Source organism: Pyrgilauda ruficollis, unplaced genomic scaffold (genome assembly GCF_017590135.1).
Source record: "Pyrgilauda ruficollis isolate IOZ18807 unplaced genomic scaffold, ASM1759013v1 scaffold17, whole genome shotgun sequence".
Taxonomy (NCBI): Eukaryota; Metazoa; Chordata; class Aves; order Passeriformes; family Passeridae; genus Pyrgilauda; species Pyrgilauda ruficollis.
This window is the reverse complement of record NW_024515875.1, coordinates 6,668,132-6,690,093: the sequence shown is the minus strand read 5'-3', so window position 1 is coordinate 6,690,093 and position 21,962 is coordinate 6,668,132. Positions and strand designations below refer to the sequence as shown.

The window sequence follows — 21,962 nt, the reverse complement described above, 5'->3', positions numbered from 1 at the left end:
CTTGGCTCGGGAGGCAGGGCAGACAGTTTTGCACATAAGGTGTAAATGTGATTGCTGATGAGCAAAGTCCTGGTGAACGCCAGGGGAAACCATGCCAGAGTGTTTCCTCCCAGTCTGACTCATTCTCATTCATGAAGCCAGAGCCAGGCCAGAGCCCTCCCTGGCACTGCTCTAGTTTTTTGGTTTATGTGTAATAGCTACAGACCTGAGGGCATGGGAGGCATGAGGCCAGCTTAAACAATAAATACCCCGCTGTGCCTTGCTGCTTAAACAGAGTAATTACTGCCTTACTACATGTGACCCCTCTGTTCCTGTCCCTCTGGCAGTTGTTATTTCATGGCTCCCTTTACACAAGGGATGGCTGTGCTTCTCTCCCAGCTGTACATCTCTCTGTCTGCCGCTGTCTCACCTCCCGTCTTGCTCACTTGCTCGTACTCTTTGTCAGTAGCTGAATACCATTTTCTCTTTTTCTCAGTCGCTGAAGAGTCTCACTTTTTTTTGTGTTCCTCTGTCCCAGCCACTCTCCCTCTCTTCATTCTCCCTCTGATTTTTCTCCATCTATTTTTGTCTTCTCTCAAGCCTTCCCTGTTTTCACCACTTCCCATGCTACTCTAGGTTTTCTGCCTGCCTTCCTCACTCTAGCATTGTAGCACTAGTTGTCCCTTTGTTTATCCACCATCTGCTTCTCTCTACTGATCTCCTTGCTAAAAACAAGCCTTTTCAACTAAGGGATGGGAAAAAATTACAAGCTCATTGGAATCTGTGATGGCTGAGGAGACAGGGACTGATAAATGAAAACTTCAAAGTTTTGAATTAAAAAGAAACAAAACCCTCAGCTGGAGGTAAAACAAAAAAAATCATGTCAAAGGCTTCCTTAGCTATTTTTGTCTTTCAGAAGCCTGTTCCTAAGCAATAGAAGGTGCAGAGGGAAGAAGGAAAGTTAGGTGAGCAAAACCTCAAACACTAAATGGAGAGTGCAGAGACAACAAAACCTGCAGTTTAGCAATAGAAGTTGCTACCTACCAAAAACTTCAAATGGCATCCATTGATTTCCATTCTTTTTTATCTCCTTGCATCCTGTTTTAGGCCCAGCAAAGATGCATAACCCATTCTGCTCCCCTCTTTTTACAACTATAAAGATGCTTGGAGGGAAAACAAACATAGGAGCAGGGTAACTGATCTCTTTCTCTTTCCACATGCCAAATGCAAACAGATACTTTCAGCAGATCTAAATTTCAGTTTAATTTAAGACCACAGCAGTGTTAAAAAAAATAAATAAGACAACTAAAGTAATCTCTGCACAAGAAGAAGCCCAGTGTTGGATGCACAAGACAGGAGAGGAGATGAAACAAAGTGTGTCTGCCACCTCTGGAGATCAGCTTCCCCTCTGGAGATGTAAGAAAGTAGGGCATGAAGGGAAAGGGCTCTCTGGTGGAGAAGGTGACTGAATGCATTGCTGGCCCTGACTACCTGAAAGAGCTGTCTGCACACAGCACAAGTGGGATTTTGACTGGGTGTGGCTCATTTGTAGAAAGGAAGCATTTAGCCTTTGAGGAAAGAGTGATGGTGTGTGGCAGTGCAAGGGGCCGTTTGGGTAGGGGTGAGAAGGGCCCATAAATGCCTGGGAACGTGTCAGTCTGTGTTTCTGCACACACAGGTGGATCTACAGATGTGAAAACAAGTAAAATACAGAGTATATAAAATACAGAATATAGCATATATATATAGATATATATCATATCTATATGAAAGCACAGGCAGGTGTGCACAGCAACAAGGACAATATGCAGAGCCAATGGGGTTGTACAAAGCTATTTCCAGAGGGTAAGGGGAAAGGAAGGTTTCTTGCCAGCAGGCTAGCATAGCCAAGCAGATTTGCTGTTCAGCTTCATTATTTACTGGGTCCAATTAGGAAGCCAGGGGATAGGAAATGTGGCTGAGGCAAGCAGGCCTTCAAAGCCTTCTTCCTGCACACATCAAAGCTGCTGCCGCAGATCCCTCTGCAAAAAAGGCTCTGCCAGCTCCGAGCGGCAGCAGCCGCCTGGCTCGTGCTGCTCAGGGTCGTTCCCTCTTGGTTTGATTGTCGAGCCTCCCAGGCTCGTGCTCTCTCTATCTCCAGCCTCCAGAGCAGAAAGCTCCTCTTTCTGATTCACTGGGACAGCGTTAAGGAGCTACAGCTTGGCAAGACAGTGTTTAATGGGGCTGTAGCAACAAACCAAGCTAACTATGAACATGTGAAAGACAAAAACCTGTAGGGAAGCAGGTTGCCTGCAGTCATGCAAGGGGATGGTTTAGGATGTGAACAGCTGCACTGAGTGAGAAGTCATCCACCTAGGGAAACCTGAAAGGACCCTCACTGGGAAAGGGCTGTACTGAACCAGGCAGAACTGCCAGGAGACAACCCTTGTCAGCAAGGAAGCTTTGGCAGTACGGTCAGAATTTCATCTGTTGATAATCTGCTCAAGGCAAATCTCTTAATGGGAATGGAGTGGCTGTCTTGCCAGGAGTTGGCAATCCCTCTTTCACCTAATAGAACATGTTCATTGTTATTGGTACCAAAGAACATTGTCCAAGCCTTCTCCCTCCCTGCTTTGATAAACTGCACAGTGATAACCATCAGTTCCCTACCAAAGCTGGCTCCCGTGCAGAAACATATGTAAATTCACTCGAGGTATAAAGTTCTGTTCCTGCTCCCCTCACCCCCTTTTTGCCTTAGAGGTTAGAGTTAATATGACTCACCTAATCTGGCTGCCAAAGTGAATTAGTGAAATCTCTACAGCTCTCTGCAAGATATCACAACCTGACATTCCTCTAACACACTGTGATACATCTTTCCTCTCCCTGCTCTGTACTACAGCACCTCAATTTTATATAAATTTTTTTGTTAGAAATGGTTAATGTGCTCTTAGAGGGGACAAGGCAGAAAGCAAAAGGGTCTGTCTTGAAAGTGAGAACAGCTCAGTTCTTGTAACAAAATGTTGATGCTCAGGGTCACCAGTGCAGAGACAAGAAGTGTGCTACCACTTATACAGCAAAAGACTGTCACAGAAACTTTCCCTGAAGTATTTTGCATCACAGAAACTTTCCCTGAAGTATTTTGCTTATATGTGTGTCCTAGAGAGGAGAATGAGGAGCTGAATAGGGTTATTGACATGTCCTTTAGAACAGAAGTCCTGCCTTTCAGTTACTTCCAGGGCACTCCACAGGGCAAGCCAGCAGCTCATCATGTCCTGGGAAGGGTTGTGTGCAGCTGTGAAAGCTCTCCTGTCGGACATGGTACACAGTACACTTTGAGTGCATGTAAGTATGCAGGGGAGAAGCTCAAAAACATCTTCCTTTGGGAAGGTATCTACCCTTGTAGGTTACTTTGGAGCTCCACTTATGTAGTTCTCTGACAGACTTAACAGCACCCGTAATGAGGGTGCCACTCCATTAGAGCTGGTTAAGTCACCCTCAACCCTGTCTTCATTACGGTGACAGTCTTGTGACAAGGGCAAATTGGAGGAGAAGCAAGTCCCACTTGGAATGAACCCTGTGTATAAACAAGGCAGAATTGCAGAGCAAATGAGTTGCAAAACAGAGGCAAATTATGTTTTAACCTTTTCTTTGTGAGTCTTTCCCTGATGTCTGATTAACTTTCCAGTCAACTCACTGACCTACCAACTGGGAGTGCTGCTGTGAAAGGAGATGAGTGTTGGTTGTCAGCTCAGTTTGGGGGTGGGATTTTTAAAGTGCTTTATTAGCAAGTAGCAATATGCCATAAGAAAATCTGGGAATTAAGCGAGTTCCCCAACAGAAATTATCCCTTCAGTAACAAAACCAGAAACAATGTGCTGCCTCTACAGACAACAGCACGGTGCAGTAGTTGCAATGCAATCCTTCATCTGTGAGCCACAGTAACACCTCATCTGAAATGCTGCGTTCAGTTTGGGGTATCACAAGTCCAGAAAAATGTAAACTTGTCAGAGAGGTCTAAAAGCAAAGAACAAGAATGATCAAGAGCCTAAAAAAACCTCACCTACAGAGGAAGGTTGAAAGACCCTGGCAATGTTCAGCCAAAAGGAAAAAAAAAAAAAAAGATGACAACCGAGGGAGGAACTAAGTGATTTAAAAGTTGATAAAAGGCTATTGCAGGGAAGGAGGGAATGATTTATTCTTTTTGTCTGTAGTGGGTAAGACAAAAGTAATAGCTTTAAATTGCAGCAAGGAAGACTCAGGTCTAACTTCAGGAAACTGCTCCAGTGGTAAGGACAGCAAAGCACAGGAACAGATTGTCAGGAGTGGCTGCAGAATCTCTGCCGCTGGAGGGCAGAGGATGGCTGTGTCCATGACATGACTCACGTGTCCTGCCTTGAGACTGGCGAACGGATTAGATGGTGACTGAAGTCTCTTCCGCATTTCTGAGACTCACCTTATTCTGGTCCTGCTGGGGTTGGGACTCCCTAACATGTTCATGAGTTCCAGAAATACAAAAAACCTGTGAAAATCCCACCCTGCTTCCTTCTCCACTGACTCTTCAAGCATCAGCCCCAGTGCAGAGCAGAGGACTGAGAGCCATGTTCTGGCAGCAGGAGCCAACTTTGCCTCCTTCCCTTGTGCAAAATGCTGCTGCCATGCAGGAAGATGCTGCAGCAGACTTTGGGGGGAAGCAAAAAACAAAGCAGTTGTAAATTTTAGACATAGCAATGAGATTTTTGCTACCTGAACATCTGGTATGAGCTGGAAGAAGGGACTGCTGATTAGCCCTGCTGAAAGAGAGGGGGAGCCCTTGTCTTTACATGAGTTTAATAGGGACACCGCTGTTTTCATGCTGAGTCTCCGTGACAGGGGGTGGTTTTCTCCTAGAATGATTCTGAAAATTGCCTGTGAAATAGAAAAATAATAAAAACAAAATGTAAGAGACAGACTTCTGAGCAGATTTTGAAGTTTCTGAAGTTCCTCTCTGATGCTGAAGGGAATTGCACACAGCTGGCATCACCAGGCTGACCTGGCCAAGACACTGCAGCAAGTCTGTGCCTCTGGGGTGGATTTTGTTGCAGGTGGCTCCATGAGAAGTTCAGCTCCAGAGACCAGAGTTACCCACTGCTTTCATGCAGTGCCATAAACCAAGGCAAACAGTAGGCACTATTTGAACTCTCTCAAAAACTGAACTTTTGTGAAGTGGGCAGGGTTTCAGAAGTGCTCAGCACCTGTTGAGCAGAAAATACCTTCTGGGCAGAGAGGTTTTTGGAAAATCTGACCACTCTCTGAGGAACCTGAATGGGAGCTCTTGTGATGTGACCTTTTATTTTTTTTTTTCAAATCTGTCTTTTACACTTTTAAGGTTAGGGGCTGATTTCTCTAAACATAGACAGGCACACAGCTGGGGCTTGCCATTTCCAATGCTGCAGAGCAGTGCTTTCCTCCTCTGAGAGGAGGAAATGTGGTTTAGATTCTTTCCAGGAGGTGCCTTATTTTGCTTTCTGAAGGAATAGGGTAGATATACCAATCCTAATATTTCATGCTTCCCTGGCAACTTTCATGCAATGAATCTAATGCGTTTTACATGGGTTAACCTCGCTGCCCTTCTCTAACCAGGAGGTGATGGGAGAGGGGGTGCTATTTGCTGCAGTTTACAGAGGGAGAGCAAAGGAGTGACTCACTCAAGGTCACACAGTGAGTTAAAAGCAAGGCCACAGACTCCCCTGATTCCTGCCCCCATCCATAACCCCGACTGACACTCAAGTCACTGTTTTCCAAAGTGTGTAAGTGAGGCAGCAGGGTTTAAATGTGTCATTTCATATGTACAGTAGCTCAGGGATGCATGATGATTATTGGTCTCTGCAGATCAAATTACAGTTTGTTTCTCTCAGTTTGGCTGTGTTTAACGTAGCTTGATCTGATCGATGGCACTTCAGGGTGGTGGTTGCTCTGGGAGACAGAAAGACATTTTTCACAGTTTTGCAGTGGAGAAAAGGTGCTGACAACACATCTGAGGACCCAGCTAGCCCTGGGTCCAGCACATTACCCACAGCATGACTAACCTCTGGTGGTACTCAGCCACCACACTATTGAACTTAGTCTCATCTTACGTGGTGGACATTTTGCTTCTCAGCCTGGGCAGCCTGTGAGATGCTATGTATTGTACCACCTGTATGGTGCCTTCCAGATTTCAGTTTTCAGCAGCTTCTGAAATAACTTTAAAACAGATCATGACTGTTGCTTGTTTGCAGACTCCATGCTGTGATTGTTCCTCCATAGCAATTTCCTAAATCTGAAAGCCTAACAGAACCACTCTTTGTATTTTTCTGTCCTACCAGGCAGAGAGTTTGAAGGTGAGGAGGAGTACCTGGAGATCCTGGGGATCACGCGAGAGCAGTCGGGCAAGTACGAGTGCAAAGCTGCCAACGAAGTTGCCTCAGCGGACGTCAAGCAAGTCCGGGTCACTGTGAATTGTGAGTACACAGCAGCTGGGGCAGGGCAGTGGGGAGAGCTTTGCCCACAGGTGAGGGTTACTTCAGGATAAACAGAGAAGTCTTTCTGGGCTTGGATTATGCAATCTGAAGAGAGGGTGCTGAGAAAACTATCTGCAATCAGACACTTGCCACAGGGCACAGTTTGTGCTTTAAACCTGGCAATATATAAGAAAAGGCGGGGGGAGGTGTGGTACAGAGAGACAGACAGAGAGGGAGAAAGAGAAAGAGCTTGCCCCCGTCTCTCCCCTCCGAAACGCTGGCACTGCCTCGTTTTCACTCATTGATATTCGGGTGAACAGTAGCGTGAAGAGAAGCTTCACCAAGGCAGCAGGGAGAGATAAGGGAGGGCTCAGCTGGCTCAGAGCAAACACATGCCTGCCTGCACCCAGCCATCTCTGCAGTGCCTACACGGCTATCACAGCTATCACAGCCAGGGCACATGGGGCAGAGGCACATGCTAATGACAGGGTGCAAAAACTTAACTTCTATGCTGGTTTCAGGTCATTAGTTTAAAGCTCTTTCTAAAAGACCCTTCATGCACCAGTGCAATACAGAAAGGGGTTTTGGCCAAAGGATACAGCAATCCCCTAAAAGCACCCTGTAAACTGTGGCTTACTTCCACATATGTGGATTGGGGCATGGATCCCATCCCATATGTGCTTAGACAGATGTCCACTTCACTCTGCTGGCATGCTCCTCTCACAGGAACACAAGATATTTCAAACTGATGGTACTCTTTAATCCTACACGTGTATATGTCCACCTCTATACTTGTATGGCTTATATTTGGCACTTGAGTGATGTAAAATGTGCTATCCTTGTGTACCTGCTTCCTTTCCTTGCTTGGAGGCTAATACCTTTGCATCAAGGATGGATGAATGGGAGGTATGTCCTCTCCCGACTTTCTGCAGTTTAAACTGAGACTTAAACCAGAATATTAACTTAAATTGAAATTGGAGATGGCTACAGACATATTTTTGGGTGCATATTCATGCCTTGATTCACAAGTAGAACTGCTAGGGAGCAGGTTAGGGCAGAGAGCTGATGGCATCAAGGTTTTCAGGCAATACCAGTCTTAATTTGACTGTAGGTGATTATAGTACCTTTTAATGCCATTCTTGCTCTTCATTTTTACCCCTTGGTCCCATGTGGGCCATCACATCAGATCAACTTTTCTGTCTCGCTTAGAATTTGAGGTTATAGGCTCCCTGCAGCATCTTCCGAATCTACAGTTTTTTATAGTTCCCTTAGAAATTGGGTGACAGTGGTTTAATATCAGCTGCCTCATGGGCCAAATTTGGCATTAATATGAACTGTAGTAGCAGATTTTCTGCACTGAAAGTGTAGAAGTGTCAAAAACAGCTGAGTTTATAAACTGGAGACTTTCCATGAGAACCAATTAATAGTTTCAAACATTTCCGTGAAGCATAATTTCAATGGTGTTTTAATGTGTTTGAAACAGATTGTTTGTATAAAGTCAGAATGTTTGATTTTGATTTAGTTTCAACACATAATAACTTTGCCACAGTAAGATCTTAAACATTTTAACTGGTGAAAAATATGAAAAAAGTGATGCTAATATGTGGTGTAATTTGTAATGTAAGCAACTTAAAATTCCTTAAGGACTGATTTTTTCTTTTGAAAGAAAGAGAAATAAATCTAAGAGACTATGAGGACCAAGTAGGAGAAAAACCAGTCTATTAGGGGAATGAAAATTAGATATTTGCATACATCTTTCCTCATCCTGCTTTGTTAAACAACAACACAAGCAGCATAAAGTGGGAAAACCATAGTAAGTTTGAAAAATGGGGCCTGTCCAACCTCAGGATCTTCCTGGCCATCTCTTATCATCTGCTGTGGAGCACTGTCAGCTTGGACTGCAGGAGAAAGCATCTCACTTTGCTTTGGTCTTACACTACCACCTTCAGGCTTCCCAAGTAATTGCCCTTGCACATCACAGACAGGGAAACTGAGGCCTGGGGAGAGTGGGAGGAGAACAGCTAAAGGGAACCCGCCCCTGGCTTCCCAGGCAGCAAACAGCTACACACAGAGCAGCTGCTTTCTAGGTGCAATATTCTGGTTTGTTTGGGATTGTCACCTGCCCCTTCTCCCGGGAGAGCACTGCACCAACTTCTTAAAGTGGTGAATATGGGGACTGCTCAGAGCGAGGGGCTGGGCTCCCTGGCAGCAGGCTGGGAAGCAGACGCTGTAATCACTTTCCAGTACCATGGAAAGATGCCCATTCATTCTGTGACTCACCTCTTGTGCCAGATTCATGAAATGGAAAGTTTTGTTTGTCTCGCTGTATAGACAGTAAGAAGATAGACTGCTCAAACCAAAAAATTAAATAAGAATGGTTAAAAAAATCACCTTTGCTATCCTTTTATTACCCCACCTCCTTTTCAAATTAAAACATTCACTTGAACCCACAGCCTTTGAATGTAGGATCCTATTTATGTAAACTTATTAATATTTATGATGTTGGAGGGCGCACTGCAATATCCCTAAAGCCCTGCATAAAATCCCGATTAAGGTCAGGGAAGGGATCATATTGAGATGGCTAATGTGTTCACAAACAAATTTCCTTCCCTACATTCTCCAGATAGAAGTATTTTTTTTCTTTGACTGACACAATCCATTTTGCTTTTTTTTTTTTTTTTTTTTTTTTTTTTTTTTTTTTTTTTTTTTTCCCTTTCAGTTCTGGGACGGATACAGATGGCAAAGTGTGTTTCATGGTAACTTGAGTCTCAGCAAAGTATCTGTCTGAGTCGCAGCCCTGTAATCTCAGGGTAGGCAAGTATTAGTGACGAGAGACAAGGCACTTATTCCTTGATCCCTCTCAGCAGCCAGGTGGAAATAATTCTGCCTTTTAACATGTAAAGCTTATCGCTTAATATTTTGACTATGGGGCTGGGATTGAAGATGCCGATGCCTACCCTATCTGCTATCCAGCAAGTACTGAGACCAAGCTCCAGCAGAGCACACCAATATAGTTTTCAAGTTGGGTTTGCCCATGGCACAACACTCAGACTTCAAAGTAAGCAGAGGTGGGAGCACCATGCTGGGCTGAGGGCAAACTTCAGGCAGAGCAGTCACAAGCAAGCCCTTCTGGAGCTTTTCACAAAGCACCATGTCCAGGTGATCAGGATTTGTAACCTTGGACACCTAAGGGAAGTGTCTCAACATTGGCTCTCAGAGTTGCACCCACAGCTTCTGCTAAAGTTCTTCTCTTTTAAGCCATTAATGTATTTCTGTTTCATTCATGTTGCCTCAGTCCTTTTTTATTATAGTTTTGGCATTAGGCAGAAAGTTTGTATGGAATACAATTTTCATGCTAGTGTTAAACTGCTACTTTATTCCTTTACTTTTACTGTCTTCCTTTACCCTTGATGAAGTCTTTCTCTCATCTTCTTCTCTCTGATAAGCCCATGTGAACTACAGATCCATAGGTAAATATTAATAAATTGCAGAAGTCCATCATTAACCTTAACTTTGCCTGTGCATGTCTTTGCATTTATGACAGAACTTTATTCAGCAGTGCTGAAGAAAAGCACGTGTAAGGAGTGCTGCTAATGTTGTATATGAGGGAATGTTCAAAGAGTGGTGTTCTGTAAAGGAGCAGGGCGGAACAAGGGTCACAGCAAACAGCTGCTGTGGGCCTCCAGTAGCCCAAACAGTTTGCATGAAGCAGGCAGCCCTGACACAGTTTCACTGTTTTGTTTCACCTGGAAGTGTGTGGATTGACCACGTGTTTCCTTCCTGCAGACCCTCCCACCATCACAGAGTCCAAGAGCAATGAAGCGGCCACGGGACGACAAGCCTTACTGCGGTGCGAGGCGTCAGCAGTGCCCACGCCTGATTTCGAGTGGTACAGAGATGATACCAGGTAAGGCCTTTAGCTCGCCTCTTCCCTCCTCTCTTCAGTCCATTGAATAGGGGTTCCTGTCATCCTCCCCAACTCCTCTCAAACAAATTGCTCCTTACAATCCGTTTGAGTCGCGGTGTCCCATCAGTCTCAGCAGTGCCAGCATGGTCATGGCTGGAGTAGGCAATTCCTCTCTGCGCTGGAGATGCTGAAGGAAGTGCAGAGGATGGAGCTCCTGCCTTGAAGTCAATTATGGGCCAATGCCCAATTAATACATTGTTCATGTGTTAAGTAGCCCATGATGCAGACCAAAAAGTAGGTAGTATAAGTCTTCAACTAGGTAATGCTGCTTCAGGTTCATTCTTCTAAGGAAAGGAGCTGCTGAGGTATGAGATTCCCTCACCTGTGTGACCTGAGCCTGTCAGATTTGCATATGAGAATAAATAATAAGAAAAAAAGGTTCTGTCCTTTCTACCTAAGCATTTACCTGGCATTAAGAAGGTTGTGTTATTACCCTACATTTTAGGGTAGCCAGACCTGAACAGGGTGCTCAGGAGTGACTCAGCATTGCTATAGGCGCATATTGTGAATAAGTGTGTTTCACTAAGAATATGTTGTTCAAGTACAGACTAGCCTTCAGCTGGCCATGGTGTGTTCATTTCCAGAGTAACTCAGTGCTGGGTAAATGCTTCCTCCCTTTCCCTTGTCTTTGCTTGGTTCTTCACCTTTCATTCCCTCCTCCTGTTTTCCATCCATACCTTCTTTGGTCTCTTTCCTCTCACATCCCCTCCCTTCTTCCCTCTATCCTCACCTGCCAGCTGAGCTGAATGACTTTGCTTTGCTGTGTGCTGGGGAGGGATTTCCTTCCCAGGACACAGCTGCCATTGCACTGGACACCTCTTCTCCTGTCTTCCCAGGATAAACAGCGCCAATGGTCTGGAGATAAAGAGCACGGGGAGCCAGTCTCTGCTGATGGTGGCCAATGTCACTGAGGAGCACTACGGGAACTACACCTGTGTGGCTGCCAACAAGCTGGGAGTCACAAATGCCAGCCTATACCTTTACAGTGAGTACAGGACAGGGTGAAGGGAGGCTCTCGCAAAGACACGGCTGTGCAGGAAGCACACAGTGGCCAAAACTCAGGAAGGCATCTGCTTGACAACCCAGTCCCCTCAGACCTCCAGCCATGACCTGGCTTCCAACACTCTGCTTTGGATACCTAAGTGTTCATACTTGCCTTGAAACACAAACAGCCAAATTGAAAGGTTTACAGTCAAGCCCTTTGATTGACTGGCTTTGCTGAAGAAAGATTTTGTTAAAATAATAAAAATGTGTTTGTTTTAAAGCTGGAAACAAAAAGCCCTTTAGAATGACAGCCCCTTTAATAAGTAGACAGAAGGCCAGGGCTCGGAGGATCCATGACAGCTGAGAAATGACAAGTAATTCAGAGAGATGGAGAGAACTAGCCACTGAGCCTGAGGAGAACAGTGACAGAGTCAAGAAAAAGAGAAATTGGTTTGAAACTGGAAGGGACAGAAATGAGAAAAGACAGAATGATTTTAAAGGGATATACCGTAGGGACCATGGGGAGAAAGGTAATCAACAGATGAAATATGGAATAAGGTTCCTCGGATCTCATTCTGCTACCTTTCAATTACTGAGTTTGTCTTAGTAAGTATAAACAAGCAGAAGCTGGGACTAGACCAAGCACTAGAGCAGAGTTTCCTGCTGTTTCTGAATTTTGCAGCTGATTCAAACCTGACCGTAAACAGAGACCCTGCCCCTCACCTACCATCCACATGCACATACAAACTGTGGTGTATTTAAAATGCAGTTCCCAATTCCAGGTCTATAAATTGGGCTAGACTTGGCCCACATGTTATTGGCATCAGGGATATGCTGCAGCAAAATGACCCACTCACACAATGAACACATAGGCACAAAAGTGACTGATGGCAGTGTTCCTGTGACAGTCCCAAATTGAATTAAAACTCTCATGTCATAACCTGCACGTCCTTTCAAACAGGAAAAAAAAAAAAAAAAAAGCTTTGTAAAGCAGTCAGTATGGGATGCAGTTTAGTCTAGTTTCTGCTCTCACCAAAAAAAATCAAAGTTATGGTTTGGTTATTTTTAACAGATGTAGTGCAAAAGGATAAATCCATGGGCATTCTTTGTTTACCACCTTTGGATTTATTTCATGGCAGCTTGAATTTTCCTGAGTTTGGGTGTATTTTGTGGCAGTTATTTTTTAAAGAACAGCTATTATCATAAAAGAACATATATTTGATTTCCTGTACCATTGCAGCACACAAAGCAAATTTCTACTTTGAAAGTCTTTTCACCCTGGTCTTGTGACTGTCATGAGATTCAAAAAAAATCCTCAGGCAGCAATCTGGAACACAATTTTCAAATACTCCAGATTTGTTCTTGCTGATATTAATATAATTCTATGTTTAGAATCCATTATTTGTGACTGAATTTTAAATTTGGCCCTCTCTGTTTGGTTCCTGTTACACAGATGAACTGAAATGCATCACTGAAACAAAATAGAAGATGAAATTCAATAATGTATATATGCACATATGATTTTAGTTGGGGGCTTAGTTTTGCTAGAGAAGCATTTTGTATGACTTCAGAACTTCACCTCAAAGGATCTCAAAGGATTTGCTAGCAATGAATATTTAAATATTACAAGTCATTTAGAAATAGGTGAGTGTTGTTAGCACCATTTTGCAGTAGGAAGGTACAGAGTGAAGAAGTGGTTTACCCATGGTCATAAAATGAGTGGCAGAACCAGTGAGAAACCCAGGGAAACCTTACAAAGTTGCTGTTAACTGTTCCGTGAGAAAATGTGGCAACTCTTAAAGATGGTTTGCAACAGTGAGGATCCTATTTTAGCCCCCTTTTGATGTGTATGAAGAACACTTTCTTTCAAGTAGTTGGACTTTGTTTATAATTTTTTAGAAATTCAAGGCCTGTTTATACTGGAGGACACTAGAGAACTTCACAAGAGCCAGGAGAATGGAGGTGCAGGAGCTGAGAGAGATTTGATGATTTTTAGTGAAGTCTTTCTAACTTTTTTTTGTTGCTTGGTTAATCCCTACTTTTTCACTTGCAATTGCTTCATATTGTTTCAGGAAATCTCTGTTCTTCTAGTTAGTGTGGAAGAAGGAAAGAGAGAGAAAAAAATAAATTCAGGCAGACTACAGCTGCTATTTTGAAGGTTAAGAAATCAGGGGGGAAATGAGTGAAGGGAATCCAGCTTCATAAAGATAAAGAAAGCTGCTGGAAAAACCTACAAGCCCAGATGAAAGAAATGCTGTAGTAATCACACAGTAGCTGAAATAACAGGTACTGCACATTCCGAGCCACACACCCAGACAGAAAAATAAAGCAGTGACAAGTTTTTGCAAGGTACAGCAGATACTCAAATACTTGGGAGTGTTTTTCATCCCTGGAATCAGAGATCTTGCTTCCTTTTTAAACAGAGAACAAGCTCACTGTACAGCAACATCCCACCAGGGAGTGAGTACAGTGATGGTTCCTCAGTGTCCCATTGCAGCACAAAAGAGAATGGCAGCAAGGAGTGAAGAAACAACCAGAGAGTTAATAATGAGCTACTGGCAGCTTTGCCTGAGGTGGAGGACAAACAGGGAGCGAGCGAAATGATGTGAAAGAACAGTTTAGCAATAGAGAAAAATTGGTGGCTACCATTTCATGAAATCTCAGTCAGCACTGAAAAACTCTCAGAGAGACTGAGTACCTTAGATGTCAATGTCATAGATAGAAGATGCATTAAAATACAAAAGCAGCCTCCTTGAGCTGTATGAATAGATAGCTAGTGATCTTCCTTAAAGGATGTAGCAGCAGAATTGCTTGCTGTAGGTGGAGAGATTTATACCCCTCACTCCTGGAGACTGAGTTTACAACAACATAAATATGGCCTATCAGAGGTTTAACTTTCCCAGGAAACTGTCTCCAACAGCAAATATGGAGTATGTTTGTAGAGAGGGTACTCAGGTACAGTTTGATGATACAACTGATCTAATAGCTTGCTGACATTCCTTGTTCCCCAGTCCTTTTGCTCATCCTGCCCTCTGCCACGTGGTTTTGTTGTTTCCCTTATTCTGCCACTCAGTGGACATCCCAGTAAGGCTGTCCAACCTGCTAAACCAGTGAATAGGTAAATGAGCTTTACTGCTCATCTCCCTAAAATGCCCCAAATGATTTCTTTCACTGTGGTGAGCTGAACTAGTTCATGGCTGGGCTCAAAAGGAACCAAAGCCCATGCAGGAGAGCAAGCTCTATCACACATCTGTGAGTATGAAGATTTGGGAGGCAGGACCATGTTTGGCAGCACTGGTGAGCCAGTAGGTTCATTCAGCTCTGCAGAGCCTGGGAGCAAGGTATGTAACCCCTAAGCACAAAAAAAGGGTAATACACATCTCTGTGAAAATTACCTGACAGAGGGGCAAAGCTAGAGCTGCCATCACAGAGCAACAGAGGTGAAAAGCAGTAACACAACTGAAGCAAAAGGGTTCTTCCTCCAAGTGTATTAGAGGTAGGGAACATATTTTCTTTTCGTTTTACTCACCCAGCAGTACCATGAAAAGCATTATGAATGAAAGTCACAACTTGTATCTTAACACATGCTACACAGAAGTGTGTGTGTGTATATATATATATATATATATATATATATATACACACACATATATATATACATATAAACACACAGCAGATACATAGGTTTATGTGTAGGTGAGTATGTACACATAGGCATGCACCTCTGTGATGTAGAAGCAAACCCACACACCCCTCCACAGGCACACACAAGCAGGTGCAGCACCAAGCACATTCTAGCAGAGAAAAGAAAGAAAAGCTTTTCCAAATGAGTCGCCTTCTGCCTCCTGCTGAGTTAGCCCATCCCACAGGCTGAAACAGGAGACAGCAGCACAGTGCTGCACATCCTCATGCAGTCCTGCTGGCTCAATTGGCTCAGTTATAGGAGACTGCCACATCAGCAGGTCCCCTGCTGCATCCTCTGCACCCTCTGGGGAATCAGCAAGCATGGAGGTGAAGCAGAAGCTGGCAAGACAGTGCCAACTCAAGAAGCTTCAGATGGAGCCCAGCAGTTTTGGTTGCAGCAAGGCACGTTCCTAAAAGCTGGCATTAGCTTGTCATTGTTTGTTAGCATCCTGCCACAAGTGTGCACACACTGACACCCCTCCTTCCACTCTGCCCACGCTTTGTTGTGCCCTGAGCATTTGGTTACAGTGGTGGCTGCTGGGATTTGGAACCTTAACTGTGGCCAAAATCCCTCTTAGTGGCTCTCAGTGCACACCCCCTGTTTTCCTCAAGGCTGTCAATAATGGGGAGACTCAGGAGGGAGGAAAGTGGTTTGGGCTGACAGTCAGAGGGGGCAAGGCTGAGACACTGCTAATGAGCCAGGGTGGAGCAATAAAAGCAGCACACAGTGGGAGAGGGGAACAGAGACAGAGTCCTTGAATAGAAAGCAGCATGATAATGAGGCCGTAGTGCTTTGCTTTAACTGCTTTTGCTGTGCAGCCTGCAGCCTGCTGTGCAGGAAGAAGGTAAAGGGGAGTTGAGTTATTTAACCAAACTAAATAACAAGGAAGTCTTGTCAGCACAAACAGCCTGCTTTCGCAGAACAATAGTCCCCTGTTGCTACATAAACAGAGAGATCCAGGCTAGACTTGTATTTGATCTCCGCAGTGCCTGCTGTGGATTCAAACAACTCCATTACCACGGTGAGGGCAGGAGTTCTGCCAGTGTCATAGGGATGGGCCTGGCCTGCTCAATCTTCATGAGCTCCAGTGAGACACAAACTCACTCTTTGCACCAAGGATACTGTAGAAAGAGCATTGGCCTCCACATAGCTGGGCCTAGGTGATCAGAGAGAAATAGTGGCCTACTGATTTATCCTGCCAAACTCTGTGCCCATCAGCAGTGATTTTAGCAGGTAAACCTGCTAAAGGAGATTACTCATTGCCCCAGGCCTATGAGCTGTTGCAGATAAATGTCTAACTATGGATCAGTCCATGGGTAGGAGCTTGTCTCAGCCAGTACAAGGCATCCAGCAAGCTCTGAAGGCAAAGAAAGGAGACCCCATGATAACAGTCAAGCCTGGCGACCTTGTATTCTTGGGTTTGTGTCTGGCTCTGCCAACAGTTCAGCATTTGACCTTGGGCAAATTGCTTCCTTGCTCTGTGCATCACCTGCACCATCTGTGAAGCAGAATTAACACTACTGTTAGCCTCAGACTGAGGTCTCTGATACTGGTTTCCCTCAGTATTTGTGCAATTCTTTTGGGATCCTTTGTGGAAGAAGCAAACCATGAAGCCAGCAGTGACGTATTTCGAAGTCCTGCTGTGACGCATAACGAGAACATGTTATAAAAACCCTATAAACAAGACAGCAGGCTCTGCCTACAAATGGAAGATGATGAATCTGCAAAAATTCTGTCCCTCTCAAAGGACAAAAAATAAAGAAGCAGAATACCCTTGAGGACTCGCCAGGGTGACTGCACATGCACAGATCCTCAAGGGAACTGTCATTGGCAAGAAATCCATTGTGGAGAAGGTTCTGGGGAGGCAACAACTACCCATGGAGGACTTCCACAGCTCACCTCTCTGCCAAGACTAGCTTCCAGGCAGAGGTGTAGCTAAGAGGAGCTGTAGAGTGATGACATGAGTGGAGGTGAAAGTCAGAGGGAAGATATGGACCATCAACTCCAATTACCTTCACTGCAGGTGCTTAATCCCTCTTGCTGTTTGGCTATTATTTGTTTAGTTTTTCAAATGACTTCTCCCAGTCCCAGGGGATGTTGATGTGTATTAGGCATGTTGCTAGCAAAATGCTCTGTATATGAAACCTACTCTAGTTCATTTAATTTGGGGATGGACAACTCCATCAGGTTTGTATCTGCTGCTTGCTTGGTGTGAAAAGTGGCTTTTCTCCTGCATGTTGCTTATTGTTTTTTTTCCCCCCTTAGAACGAGTTTTACCCACACTCCCCAATCCTTTTCCAGGTCAGTATATGTTTTATGTTGAAGTAGCTCTTTAGCCGGGTCATTCTCCGTCATCCTGACAAAGGCTCAGAGCTAGGCATGGGCAAAACAGCTCAGAAATGCAGGAAAATAAGGGCTTTCCCTTCTCATTTACGTGTCATTTTGTCTTTTCTGCTCACCTTCCTCATTCTTCTCTTCCCCCCCTCCCTCTTCAAAAAACCAATCAACTGAATAGCAACAACCTTTAACCAAGCTTTGCACCACAACACTGAGCTGTCACCCAGGTGTGGACAGTCTTTAGTGAGGTTCAGTCTCCCTGCAGACCTACTTCTAAAACCCATTCCCATCCTAAGCTCTCTTTGCCCACTTGTTCAGATTTGGATCAAAAGCACAAGCAGGCCTAAAATTTTGCAGAGATTGTAGAAAGGACAAGTGGAAAACTAAAAATTAAAACACTGCCAGGTTTTTTTCACTCTAGTTGAGCATCCACTGTGAAACAATTTGTTTTTCTCATGCTTTTGTCCCTCTCCAAGTCTTCCAGTCACATAATCCCAGGGTCTGTGTGGTTTTTCTGTCTCTGTGTTGCACACTCCTGCCTTGGGTGCAGACAGCATGGTCCCAACATCCATATGAGATTTGGGACTTGGTTGTGATCTTTTCATTCTGAAAAACCACAGAGACCAGGCATGTCCAGAAAGTAGGCTACAGCATTTGAAAGTGGTGTTTGAAACTAAATCAACAATAAGGCAGCAAGTCCCTGTGTTCACTGAAAAAATCCTGGCCTACAGCTCCTCAGTATCTTTGTTTTGCTGCCATATGAGGAGGATGCAATCAACTTATGGGTTGCTCGGAGACCTAAATTGTTTATGTCTGCACAGAACTTTGGGACAGAGTGTTATTAGGAACCCATGTTGTTTTGCAAAGAGCACCTGCCTGAACAAAGCACCTGCAGGTACTCCCATGAAAAGAACAATAAATGCTGGGTGTTACACATGCTCCATTTAACTACTCTGTAGTTTTCAAATCAAGCTCTGCTCTTGGCAACTTATTCAGGCTTAGGATGTAGTCACAATTGCCTATTTAAAAGGCAAATCCACAAATACAATTAAAGAAAAGTACCTAAAAAAAAAAAAAAAAAAAAAAAAAGGAGGTAGAAATCAAGCTACCATTAAAATTAAATCCCAGAGAGTGATTTGTAAATAACATTCAAGGAGCTGAGAAAAGGAGTAAAGTAGGCCATTGGGAACCTACTGTGGAAAAATAAATCCAATTAAACACCATTATCTTATGTATTGCAAATGAAACGTGCTTGGATATGAAATTAAAGTTGCTGAGGCTGTTTTGAATGTAGGGTTTTGAGGAGTTTTCCAATTTTTTCCAAGGTGTTCTCTTTTTTTTAAGCAGAATTTTCAATGACAAATATTTTTGTCTGATGAAAAACCCAGGGCTCTTTGGTTTTATGATTACTTTTATTATATATCCTTAAATTCCACAGGCAGGCAGTGTTAATTTTTTTCATAGCCAGCCCTGTTTACAGCTGGTTTTGAATTAGGAACCCATTAAGCTAAATGATAAAGCAAAATCTGCGAGTGAGCAAGGCCAGGATTCCATTACAAATACACCTCCTAATCAACTTGCCAAGGCCATCCTGTATAGCTTTAGTTGATCCTTTAAAACACTTTCCCCTCTGTCTCTGAAGCTGTTATATTTTTACTGCTCCCCAGTCTCCTGAGATTGTCTTGAAGGACGTCCTGGTGTGCCATCACTCCTGCCAGGAGTCTCCAGGAATTTGTGGTGCCAAATGCTGGTGTATCTCCAGTGACCCAGGCACCCCAAGAGGATTTTGCAGAGGGGGAAAGTAGAGTTTAAATACTCTGGGACTCACTTGTTTTCTGAAAGCCCTTACCAGCTTCGCCATTGTGCACCTTCGGCACAGATGCTGATGCTGGTGCTTTTCACATTTGCTTTTACTTTTCTGCCTCCAAAGAAACCTTGGGCATAGAATTTTGTTAGACCTTTTTCTTCCTCTGAGTTGATGTTCTGAAATGTAGTCCTCAGCCCTCAATTAAGCAGTTCCTCAATGACCAGAATCACAGCCTTCTTCCTCTTTCTCCCTCAATTTTCATTTCTGTTAATCCTCAGTAACACTTCCCTGCCCTGTGGGGTTTTGAGCATTAATTTAAAAGGAAGGTGATGTGAGACGAAGAGCACTGCAGTCCTGCTAAGCATTGCTATCATTAGCTAGCTGCTGTGGAAACATCTTGCTTTCAGGCAGGCTGGAGACTCAGAAGCAGCCCATTCAACTAAACAAATGGGACTTGAATTTGATGAGACACTTTTCTAAAATGCTGTTGAAGCCCAGCTGATTCAGCTCTCAATGGAGTTGTCCTTGATAAATTTTCCAGCCCTCCTGATTTTGCAGCCGGGCACTCAAAATGCCTTGAAATGTCTTCTGGGATGATGCTACATCATCACATCTTTCTGTCTGCATTGTAACATCGTGTTATAATGGGCTGACACAAGACCTGGCTGTCACAAAGCAGGGGCCTTACTGCATCATCAGGTGCCTTTTCAAAAGGATTTTTCTTCTGGGAAAAGAGAATTTGTTCATTCCACACCATATCTGCCAATGGAAGGGCAAGCATGGCCACTGTTGAACCTCAAAGGGACCTGTCACAAATGTGGCACTAGCTCCATCTTTGTTTTTCATCGTCCTTTGTCCTCAGCCCTTTGAACATTAACTCCTTCCCTTTGATTAGCATCTAGTGTCCGCATCAGAATGGCTTGGCCAGACTGATGGGCTTCAAAACCTCTGAGTCTTCCTCACAGGAGTTTTGTGATGAGGGCTTCCCAGAGGCTAAGTAAAGGCTTTCTCAGTGTGGTTAGCTTGATGCCCTGGGAGCTATGCAAGGGGGATGTGGTGTTTCAGAAAGCAGTACATCCAGAGCTGCCCCCAGAGCAACAAGTGTGTCAGTCTTTGGGGGCTGATCAGACTAAGTCACAGCTGTCAATAGGTTGACACAAGCTTTACAGCAGTAGTGTGTTAGCAATTAGCAGAGTGGGAGGGAAAAGGAGAATAAGGAGTCCTGCCTTTCTGCCAAAATGTGTACTGATCGGAGAATGACCCTGTGTGACTGTAGATTGTAGATAGTCTCCATTTAGCTGTAGCCTGTATAGCCTGTACTGTCACTAATGCCTTCATCAGGTGGGTGGGAGCTGGGGGAAAGGAGAAAAGAGATGTTCATTTGGGTCTGATGGCCAGAGTGGGAAACAGAGAGCAGCTTTCTTTCTAATACCCTCTCAGTCCTCTTTCCTCTCTCTGAGTGTCCCAGCTGTGCAGAAGAGAGCTCCTCTGTTGCAGTGGTCACCTCCCACCCATCTCTGCTCCCTTTTGCTTTCTGTAGTGCGTGGTCCTGCCAGTTCTGCTGAGCTGGCTTCTCTCAAGTCAGCAGAGTCTGCTTTGGCAGAAGGGTGGACATCTGATCCACCAAAGCTAAGGAGAGAAGCTAGGGGGATTACAGCAGAGATTACAGGCTATAAAAGGTTAACATTTTGTGGAAGTTTGCTGACTAGGCAGTCAGCCCTGCCAGTATGATGTGACCAGCTGAAAGACCCATCCACCTCTGGAGCCTTCTTCACTGAGGCCTGAGGGTGCTTTCTCATTTGGGCTCCAGAAGAGGGTCAGTGAAAATCCAAGCCTTCAGGCCTGGAAAACAAATTGTTTGGCAGAGCTAGGAAAGCCACAGCATAGACAGGCCAAAATAGACAATCTTGTATCTTTGTGATCCTGACAGAGAAATAGACAAAAAGTAATGACCAGAAAACAATAATGGCCATGGTTCCAAACACACATGAGGGTGTATTTGGAACCATGTCAAGACTTGTATTCCCATAAATCCTAAGGCATTCGAGGGACATAGTTCAGTTGTACTGATCACTCCACAGTGATGTGTGGCTGACTAGTCAGGGCATGCCTCACTTCCCTGAAAGCTGCCTGAGCCCCAGGAACTGACAGCTGATCATGCCCATGGCCCTGGGTGGGAAGCACAACTCACAGCTCTCCTTGCTTCTCATGGGTGGTATCCACCCAGATTTTCCAAAGAGCTCAGTGTCCATTTGGTGAGTGCAGAAGGGATTGGCCCTGCAGGATGGATGCTCAGACAGACCAAGGCTGTCTTGCTGCTCAGGGTCAGAGTCAGTCCCTGCCAGGGCTGCAGGCACTGAGGGCTGGGACTGAACTGGGTGCCAAGCCTGCAGGGCCTTCAGGCCAAGGGAACAGGGAGGACAAGGCAGGGTGAGAGCAGGCAGACAACATCACTGTAATTGCTTCTTGCTATTTTATAGGTACGAGGCAAGGGATGGCACTGTATCTTATTTTGGCTGTGTGGTTTAAAGCGAGGAATACCAAAGTCAGAGGTGATGATACTGTCTTTCAAAAGGAGGTAGTATGAATGTAGACAAAAACAGCAACTTAGGGAAAAGAGACATGCCAAGAATTGATGCCAAGCTACCAACATTGCTGGTGGGTTTTGCTGAATAGCAACAGACAGCTTCTGTTTGTTGAGATTGCTTAAAAAAATTTAAAACCAATCTGCTTCTTCCCACCCCTCCC

At 44.4% G+C, this 21,962-nt stretch overlaps 1 protein-coding gene across 1 annotated transcript in view; it reads left to right on the top strand.

Moving 5' to 3' along the window:
• LOC121351593 (limbic system associated membrane protein) overlaps positions 1-21,962 on the top strand; it is a 298,749-nt gene that overhangs the window by 264,262 nt on the left and 12,525 nt on the right. Inside the window, exons 4-6 of the mRNA XM_041463872.1 lie at positions 6,300-6,434; positions 10,221-10,341; positions 11,238-11,386. Coding sequence (XP_041319806.1) covers positions 6,300-6,434; positions 10,221-10,341; positions 11,238-11,386 — 405 coding nt within the window. The remainder of the gene's footprint in view (positions 1-6,299; positions 6,435-10,220; positions 10,342-11,237; positions 11,387-21,962) is intronic.